A 10322-nucleotide genomic window follows, 5' to 3' on the forward strand; every position below is an offset into this window, starting at 1 on the left:
TAGTAGAGACGGGGTTTCACCATGTTGACCAGGATGGTCTCGATCTCTTGACCTCGTGATCCACCTGCCTCGGCCTCCCAAAGTGCTGGGATTACAGGCGTGAGCCACCGCGCCCGGCCAAAAGATAATTTTTAATGGTTGCAATTTACTCGATTGAACTGATATATCCTCTGTCATTCAAGCATTTTGCTATTTGTAGTTATTTTGCTATTTGTTTGTTTTCCCATTTTTCACTGTTATGAATAATGCAACATCGAACATCTTTAGCTGTAGTTAGCTCTCCTCTATCATTAGATTATTTCCTTAGAACAAAAACAGAAATGAGTTTATAAAGGTTTTGGACATTTTTATAATTCTTGCTTTTCCATGGGGCCATACCAATTAACTGAAAAAGAAAAAAATATGAAGTAATTCTCAGTGTGTAAAGCTTACAGAGTTTATTTTGAAATCATTATATAGTTTTTCTTATTTGTTGAAAGGAATTTCAACTAGATGCTCAATTGTTAACTGGTAGCTACTAGCAAAACCTAATTCTAGTCTCTCAGTCAGATGGAACCATTTCTTGAGTGATCTCATGTGCAAATAATAGAATCAGGTACTGGGGAAAGTCTTGTCCCAGACTGAATATTAACAAAAAGAAAACTACAGTGAAGATGGCAAGGATCCTACATATAGTCTTAGAACAGTATTTGGTACAAAACAGTACATATGAGTCTATAAATTCCCAAGAACTGGTATACTTTTCTTTGAGTGATAACATAAATTTTGTAAAATCATATTATCATATAGGAGAGAATCATGTTGAGATAGGAAAGGAAGAGGAGACATAAAATATTCCTAACATTGTATGCTAATTTAAATAATAAATCCTGGCCAGGCGTGATGGCGCAAACCTGTGATCCAAGGACTTTGGGAGGCTGAGGGGGAAGGATTGCTTGAAGTGAGAAGTTTGAGAAAAGTCAGGGCAACATAGTGAGGCCCTGTCTTTACTTAAATTAAAAAAAAGAAAAATTAGTCAAGCATGGTGGTACATGCCTGTAGTCCCAGATGCTCAGGAAGCTGAGGTGGGAGAATCACCTGAGCCCAGGACTTCAAGCGTTCAGCAAATTATGTTCATGACACTGCATTCCAGCCTGGGTGACAGAGTCAGACCTTGTCTCAACAAAAAACAAAACAAAACAAAACAAAACAAAGACTAGTTCTGTTCCTTTCTCTTCTAGCTTTACATCAGAGTCTTGCTCTGTTGCTTAGGCTGGAGTGCAATGGTGTGATCTCAGCTCACTGCAACCTCTGCCTCCTTGGTTCAAGCAATTCTCCTGCCTCAGCCTCCCAAGAAGCTGGGATTATAGGCACTGCCACCATGCCTGGCTACTTTTTTGTATTTTTAGTAGAGATGAGGTTTTGTCCTGTTGACCAGGCTGGTCTTGAACTCCCGACCTCAGGTGATCCCCCTGACCCCCCACCTTGGCCTTCCAAAGTGCTGGATTGCTGGATTACAGGCATGAGCCACCACGCCCAGACAGATTTTTTTTTTTTTTTTTTGCATCTTATTTATCTTCCTATCTCTCACAGGATCAGAAACATAGTAACAGTAAATGCTTGGCTGGGTGTGGTGGCTCATGCCTGCAATCCCAGCACTTCCGGAGGCCAAGGTGGGCAGATCACTTGAGGTCAGGAGTTTGAAATCCGCCTGGCCAACACAGTGAAACCCCATCTCTACTAAAAATACAAAAATTAGCTAGGCATGGTGGTGAGCGCCTGTAATTCCAGCCACTCAGGAGGCTGAGGCAGAAGAATCACTTGAATCCAGGAGGTGGAGGTTGCAGTGAGCCGAGATCACACCACTGCACTCCAGCCTAGGTGACAGAGCAAGGTTGTTTCAAAAAAAAAAAGTAAATGCTCAACAAATGTTAGGTGCATGGATGAAGGAATCCACTGAACTCTAAGCACTTGTTCAGCTATCATCTTCAGGGTCTTATTTTGTAAGCCACCCGATCCTGGGTTTGGGATCCTCGAGGTATTTATTATTCTGCTGCCTCCGCAAGACTTTGTGAACCTTACTCTTTGCTACTTTGTTATCATATGTCCCAATCAACTGATAAGATCTAAGACCATATCCACAGTTCCTGGACAATCAGTCTGGAGAACTGTTATTCTTTGGTGATATTTTATTAATTCTCTAGTTATTTCAAGACCAGTGAATTCTTTAGCTATCTTCTTGTAATCATTTATGCATAAGCATAGGCACACCTTGGAAACACTGTCATTTCAGTTCCAGCCTACTACGATAAAGCAAATATCCCAATAAAGTTATACAACTTTTTCCTTGTTTCTAAGTGTATATAAAAGTTATGTTTATACGTTACTGTAGTCTATTACGTGTGCAACAACCGTATGTCTAAAAAATGAATATACTATAATTTAAGAAATATTTTATTGCTAAAAAATGCTAGCAATCATCTGAGCCTTCAGTGAGTTGTAATCTTTTTCCTGGTGGAAGGTGTGGCCTCGATATTGATGGCTGCTGACTGATCAGGGTAGTTGCCAAAGGTTGACGTGGCTGTGGCAATTTCTTAAAATCAGACAACAATGATTTTAAGATTTCTCTGTAGCATACGATGCTGTTTGATAGCATTTGACCCACAGGAGAACGTCTTTAAAGAGTGAAGTCAGTCCTCTCAAACTCTACCGCCACTTTATCAACTAAGGTTATGTAACATTCTAAAGCTTTTGTCATTTCAACAATATTCACAGCATCTTTACCACAAGTAGATTTCATCTCAAGACACCACTTTCTTTGGTCATCCAGAAGAAGCAACTTCTCATCCATTCAAGTTTTATCACGAGACTGCAGCAGTTCAGTCACATCTTCAGGCTCAACTTCTAATTATAGGTCTCTTGCTGTTTCAACTGCATCTGGAGTTAATTTCTCCCCTGATGTCTTGAACTCTTCAGTCATTCATGAGGCTCGGAATCAACTTCTTTCAAAGTTCTGCTAAATGCTGACTTTCCCTCCTCCTGTGAATCACAAATGTTCTTGATGGCATCAAGAATGGTGTATCCTTTCTGGAAAGTTTTCAATGTACTTTGCCCGGATCCGTCAGAGGAATCACTATCTATGGCAGCTATAGTTTTACAAAATGTATTTCTTAAATAATGCGATGTGAAAGTCAAAACTACTCCCTTGATTCATGGGCTGCAGAACTAATTAATCTCCTTGTACATCTTCATCAGAGCTCCTGGGTGACCAGGTGCACTGTCAGTGAGCAGTAACCTTTTGGAGGAATCTTTTTTTCTGAGCAGTAGGCTTCAACAGCGGGCTTAAAATAGTCAGTAAGCCATGCTGCAAACAGATGTGCCGTCATCCAGGCTTTGTTGCTGTATTTCTAGAACAGGCTGAGTGGATTTAGCATCATTCTTAAGGGTCCGAGGATTTTCAAAATGGCAAAGTGAGCATTGGCTTTCACTTCAAGTCACTGTCAGCATTAGCCCCTAACAAGAGAGTCAGCCTATCCTTTGAAGCCAAGCACTGCCTACCTCTCTAGCTCTGAAAGTCCTAGATGGCATCTTCCAGCGGCATTTTGTCTCCATGAAAAATGTTGTTTAGTGCAGCCACCTTTGTCAAAAAATGATCTGAGCTAGATCTTCATGATAGCTCGCTGCGGCTTCTCCATCCGCGCTTGCGGCTTCACCTTGCACGTTTATGTTATGGAGATGGCCTCTTTCTGTAAACCTCGTGAACCAACCTCTGCCAGCTTCCAAGTTTTCTTCTGCAGCCTCCTAATCTCTCTCAGCCTTCACAGAATTGAATAAAGGTAGAGCCTTGCTCTGGATTAGGCTTTGCTTTAAGGGAATATTATGAGTGGTTTGGTCTCAGACCACTAAAACTTTCTCCAGGCCAGCAATAAGGTTGTTTCACTGTTTTTTTAATCATTTGTGTGTCTGCTACTGTAGCATTCTTCATTTCTTTCAAGAGCTTTTCCTTTGCATTCACCACTTGGCTAACTGTTTGTGCAAGAGGTCTAGCTTGTGACCTGCCTTCTTCACTAAGCTTAATCATTTCTAGCTTTTGATTTAAAGTGAGAGATGTATGACTCTTCCTTTCCCTTGACTATGTAGAGGCCATTGTAGGGTTATTCACTGGCCTAATTTTAATATTGCTGTGTCAGTGAATAGGGAGGCCCGAGGAGGGGGGAAGAGATGGGGAGTGGCCAGAGCCGAGCAGTCGGAACACATACACGTATTAAGTTTACCAATGTTTAAGAGTGTGGTATGGTACCCTCACACAATTAAACAGTAACATCAAAGCTCACTGCTCTCGGACCACCATGACATATATAATAATAACAAACAGTTTGAAACATTGGGAAGATTACCAAAATGTGACTCAGAGGCACAAAGAGAGCACAGGCTGGCACTGAGATACCTGGTCGACACAGGGTTGCTGCAAACCTTCAACTTATAAAACATGCAACACCTGCAAAGTACAACAAGAGGTATGCACGTATACAATCCTAACCTTCCATTCTTACAACACTTCTAACAGTACGTGCAAGTGATGTTCATCCTCTTTTTTAAAAAAAATTCCTAACAGGTGATAGCTTTTACAAACAAGTCTAGTGTAACTACATAGCTGGGTGCTACTGGTCAAAGTGGTAAAGTGGTCCTCTCTCCCCCTTTTTCTGGAGGGCTAATGCGGCACTTTTTTTTTTTTTTGAGACGGAGTTTCGCTTTTGTTACCCAGGCTGCAGTGCAATGGCACGATCTTGGCTCACCGCAACCTCTGCCTCCTGGGTTCAGGCAATTCTCCTGCCTCAGCCTCCTGAGTAGCTGGGATTACAGGCATGCGCCACCATGCCCAGCTAATTTTTTGTATTTTTAGTAGAGACAGGGTTTCACTATGTTGACCAGGATGATCTCGATCTCTTGACCTCGTGATCCACCCGCCTTGGCCTCCCAAAGTGCTGGGATTACAGGCGTGAGCCACCGCGCCTGGTCCTAATGTGGCACTTTCACAGGCCTCTACAGCTCTGCAAAACCCAGCGTGAAAACCAATAGCCGGTTATCCAGGTGATGACAAGTAACAGTGGCTTGTATAACACTTTTAAATTCAATGTATGCATATTAAGTTATACCTTACATACACCCAGAGCATATACTGCTTAAAAGAACGCTGATGTAAATTCTTATGTACAGTGAATAACCATAGCGTGTACTAACCATTTTTAAAGTTTAGAATCATTATACATGAGCTTTCTTAAATCAGGTACCTAAGGAAGGAATAAAGGCAGTTCTATTTTGGCCAGTCTTATGAAAACAATCATTATTTCTCCCTTCTGTGCACTCTTCAGCCAACAGATGTCACTAAAGCTACCAGGACCCAGAGGCAAAGTGAAGGAAAGATTAGACAAATGGAAATTGAACATAAAAATCACCCAGTTCTTAAAACTGAGAAGTAGGCTTCCAAAGTAATAACATTTATTACACTGCATGCAACATTTTAACCAAAAATTTAAGAAAGAAATTTATTTTATTAAGTTGTTCAGGCTGAATGGGTCGGAGCACTAAGTTTTGAAGTACATGTTCTTGAAGCAATTTAAAACTCATTAGAAATAATAGGCTTGGGCTAGCAGAAAATGTGGTAAAATTTAATCCTCATCCAAATGTTACCTGGGCTGCACAAACAGGAAATTGTTTTGTGCTACTGTGGCTAACCTCATTGCTGACCCTGAGCTGTAACGGCAAGAGGAGCTGAGAGCTGAGGCAAAATTAAAAACTTACATCAAAGTATATCATGACAGACTGTAGATAAATAAAACAGCATATCAAAAGTATTATTTTTCTGCCAGTCTCACAGAGCAGTGAGGTGGAGATATTTCACAAAATATGTAACAAGTCAGTTGCATTTGGAAATGAGTCGTTCCCTCTCTGCACGGCCCTGATCACTGACTACTCCAAAACTGCTCATGAGAGGTGATCAGAGAAGAACCCAGTGAGGATGGACACAGACGGGATCACAGAATGTTCTGGCTTCTTTGCTCCACTGGCTTCCCCTTCCTTCACCTCAGCTTACCAAAGAAATAAACAATGTGCCCTCTCTTCTGTGCCTTCCCAGTCACTCTTTCCTGCATCTTCTAGACTCCTGAACGGCAGCTACATGATCTCCCTCCAGTGTGCATATGAGAACTGCCAGAGGTAAAAGCATGGATAATAAAACATTACAGAAGGTAACGACAGACAAATCGGACGACTAGTGTGGACCAGCAAGAGAATTAGTTTAGCTTAAGAGATATTTTTTTCTATTATTCTATGTAAAGTTTATGTATCAAAGTCACTGTCAAAGTCACTGGTGACACAATTCAAGGACATTTTTTTCATTGAACCTTTGATTTCCTTCAAGAAATCACCATACTTTAAAGAACAATGCTTCATCATAAATATCCATGGTAAAATCTTACTTTGGCAACTCACAGGAGGCAGTAAAGAATATGAAAAGACGACTGTCAGTATGACTGAATGAAATTCCAATTCAGCTACTTGCCAGCTATGTAATACCTGACAAATTTTTTAACCTCTATGAGTTTCAATTTATTCATAACAGTAATCGTAGTCGTTAACTGGTCTAAGGGCTTTCCATACATTACCTAACTGAATTCTTACAACCATGTTATGAGATACATAGTATTTTCTCTATTTAACAAGAAACTGAAGGAAGAGAAGCTTGCAACTGAACCAAGGTCATAGAACTAGTGAGTAGCATATAATATGTACCTTGGGGATTCAACAGGGTAATGTATGATAAATGGTCTAATGTAGGACTATAAAAGCTGATAACAAAATGAAAGCTACGAGTACTATTAGTCTAAGTCAAGGAGCAGAGCTGTATTCTAATCTCATCGTTCTTCTGGGTAAGAAAACTCCTTACTGGCTTTTCCTTGCAAGAATGCTTTGAAAGTTTTGTCTGCCCCCACCCTACTTCAATTCTCCTACCCCTTCATTTCCCTGCCTTTCTGTCTCCTCTTCTTCCTCCTCCAGTATAATCCTCACATAGTTATTTTGCTCAATTTTTGCTGCAATGCTTTTTTCTATGTCAGACAACCCAACAGAGAACAAAATGGCTTTTGAAGCCCACAGATTTGGCATTGTTCTGTGAGATTCCTTGTGGTGTCACTTACTGGACGTATATTCTGTCCTAAAAAGTCAGTGATGCCGGAAGAGGAAGCTCACTTCCCTTAATGGCCCCAGTGCAACGGTAAATAAGCCCCAAAGGAAAAAAACACATTTAGTGAAAAGAAAGATCCAGAAAAAGGTGTAGGAATGATACAATTGTGACTGGCAGCAGGAATCTAACATATGCATCAAGTTCTATTCATTACTAAGAGATTCTTATATATGTGCTGTTTATTTCCTTTAAAAAAGTAAGGAAATAAAAACTCATCACTGGCTACTGGGAGAAGAAGCAGGGCAGGGTGGTCCAAACAGGAAGCACTGCTAAGCAAAACAATGACGTGGGTCGTTGAACCCCTGTCCAAAGAAGGCTAACTTGGTGGGTATAAGAGAAAGGCCTTGGGACAAGGAGAGACATAAGCAGGGAGTACCTATTCCATGTTACTTCCCATGCCAGGCCTTTTACCAGCATAGCTCAGTTAACCTTCTTAATCACAACTAGGCAGGTAAGTCAGTAGGTATTTAGAATTCCTAGTTTTATACAAGAGAAAGCTAACCACAAAGAGGTATATATAGTATTTTAGCTGAAGGTCATGTAGTTGATAAGCATTGGTAATAGGATTAGTACTCAGATCTTTTAAATCTGAAAACTGTGCTTTTTCTGATATACCATGCTGTTTTTGAAAAAAGGTCCAGACACACATCTTACATGATAAAACATGGAAAGGAATTAGATATACACTGAAAGTATGGCAAATTGTATTAGAATATTTTTTAAAGGGGTCCATTTTTAACTCAAGGAGGCAAAGCATTTCCACTTTATTTATATGATTTTATTTTATTTCATTTTTTGAGATGGAGTTTCGTTCTTGTTGCCCAGGCTGGAGTGCAATGGAGTGATCTTGGCTCACTGCAATCTTCGCCTCCTGGGTTCAAGCAATTCTCTTGTGTCAGCCTCCTGAGAACCTGGGATTATAGGCACTTGCCACCACTCCTGGCCAATTTTTTGTATTTTTAGTAGAGACAGGGTTTCACCATGTTGACCAGGCTGGTCTCGAACTCCTGGCCTCAAGTGATCCACCCACCTCAGCCTCCCAAAGTGCTGGGACTACAGGTGTGACCCACCGAGCCTGGCCCACTTTATATGATTTTAATGTGTCTGTTGTCAAACAGGATATAAAAGTTGTGGCAATGTAGTTACTGGTAAAGATGAAAATAACAGAGAATAAGTTTGCTGTCCTATATAGTTTCTCTAGTTTTTACACATGAAAAATCTCAAATTCTACAGAGCAGATGTGCAATTAAAATAAAGTATTTTTAATGGGGGCCTACAATGTATACAGATCAGAGCCCCAGAATGTGTTCTGAAATGAGGTAAAAACAACTTAAAACACCCATTTTTTTTCTTTTTAGAAATAGGCTTTTACTTAAAAAAAGTAATAATGCTTCTAATGGTTGTTCTTAAACACACAAACAAACACACAGAGTTAGAATAGAGACTTTATAAAATTTTGTAAGATTTGTTTCTAGGTACTCAAAAAGAAATGTGAGAATCACGGCTGGGCGCAGTGGCTCATGCCTGTAATCCCAGCACTTTGGGTGGCCGAGGTGAGCAGATCACTTGAGGTCAGGAGTTTGTGACCAGCCTGGCTAACATGGTGAAATTCCATCTCTACTAAAAATATAAAAATTAGTCATGCGTGCTGGTGTGGCTATAACCCCAGCTACTCAGGAGGCTGAGATGGGAGGATCATCTGCGCCTGGGACTCGGAGGCTGCAGGGAGCTGAGATCGCGCCACTGCCCTGTCCAGTCTGGGTATCAGAGTGAGACTCCATCTCAAAAAAAAAAAAAAAAAAAAGAGAGAATCACATGTAATTTTTAAGACTAAATGTACTTAAGAGTTTGCTGTTGATTTGGGAAAGAACAGTCAGGGAAAAGAAGGACATAGGGAAGCATTTCTCAAGGAGAAGTGCATCGCACAGAGCCTGGCTCAGTTGATATTCAGTCACTGTGTGCCAAAGCAGAACACAGAGGATTTTTATCCATCCTATCTCCATTCCCTATCGGCATAAAGGTCTCCGAGAATAAAGAATTTCACTGATGACAGTGTCAGAATTGGCAAGTATGAGGGTTTACGGTAGCTGTAAAGCTCAAACTGCTAAACAAATACTAAATTTTGTACTATAATTGAATAGGACAATCTTTACTATAGAACTCTGCTTCTAGAGTACCCAAAAGTCCCCTGTAATAAAATATTTACTGCTCTTTACAATGATATTTTCCCACAATTCAGTGACATTCTGGTTTAAGCATTTCTTGAATCAACATAGTAAATTCTCTGATGTAACTTTGAGCAATTTTGAATATGCTGTAACTTTTCAATATTCTATCTAGTGTATTCCCTCATCTACTGACACTGCAATTTTATCCAAAAGAAATTCATCAAGTTGGTCAGGCATGACTTAGTCAAAGGCATGCTGCTTACTTCTCCTGATGCCAATATGATAGCTATCTGGCTTTTTGCACTTGTTTACCCACTTCACAAATTCATAAAGATATGAAAGTTCAAAAGAAAAAAATAACTAACATCTTTCTTTCCTCCAAAGAGATAAAACTATATTGCAGAGACACATATGGAAAAGGATACTCACCATAAGTGCAAACCATTTTACTAGCTTCTCTGAAGAGAAGAATTCCATTAGGAGATGATACATCAAAATTCAAACGCTGGGATCTGAGAAATATAGAAAAAAATTGACTATATGTGCAGATAAAGAAACCAAACAGATTTAAAATGTCTAGCATTTTCATTTATAAGAAGTAGCAGCAGCACAATTGTCTCTTAAAGGTCCACTCCATTTTATAAGCAACTGTTAATAAAATATGTATGCCAATTTCTTCACTATAAAGATACTACGACAATTAAGAAGAATTATTTTCGGCTGGGTGCAGTGGCTCACGCCTGTAATCCCAGCACTTTGGGAGGCCAAAGTGGGCGGATCACAAGGCCAGGAGATTGAGACCATCCTGGCTAACACGGTGAAACCCTGTCTCTACTAAAAATACAAAAAATCAGCTGGGCATGGTGGCACGCACCTATAGTTCCAGCTACTCAGGAGGCTGAGGCAGAGAACTGCTTGAACCCGGGAGGCGG

General features: G+C 40.3%; 1 protein-coding gene across 4 annotated transcripts in view; it reads right to left on the minus strand.

Moving 5' to 3' along the window:
• The window catches only part of RANBP17 (RAN binding protein 17), a 392711-nt gene that overhangs the window by 68762 nt on the left and 313627 nt on the right, over nt 1-10322 (minus strand). For all 4 annotated transcript variants that reach the window (XR_001830698.2, XM_017547691.2, XM_017547690.2 and 1 more), the window contains one exon: nt 9820-9902. Coding sequence is in view for 3 of the 4 variants with exons in the window: in XM_017547691.2 (XP_017403180.1) it covers nt 9820-9902 (83 nt within the window). In the remaining variant the exon portion in view is untranslated. The remainder of the gene's footprint in view (nt 1-9819; nt 9903-10322) is intronic.

The sequence above is a fragment of the Cebus imitator genome, unplaced genomic scaffold (assembly GCF_001604975.1).
Source record: "Cebus imitator isolate Cc_AM_T3 unplaced genomic scaffold, Cebus_imitator-1.0 Scaffold200, whole genome shotgun sequence".
NCBI lineage: Eukaryota > Metazoa > Chordata > Mammalia > Primates > Cebidae > Cebus > Cebus imitator.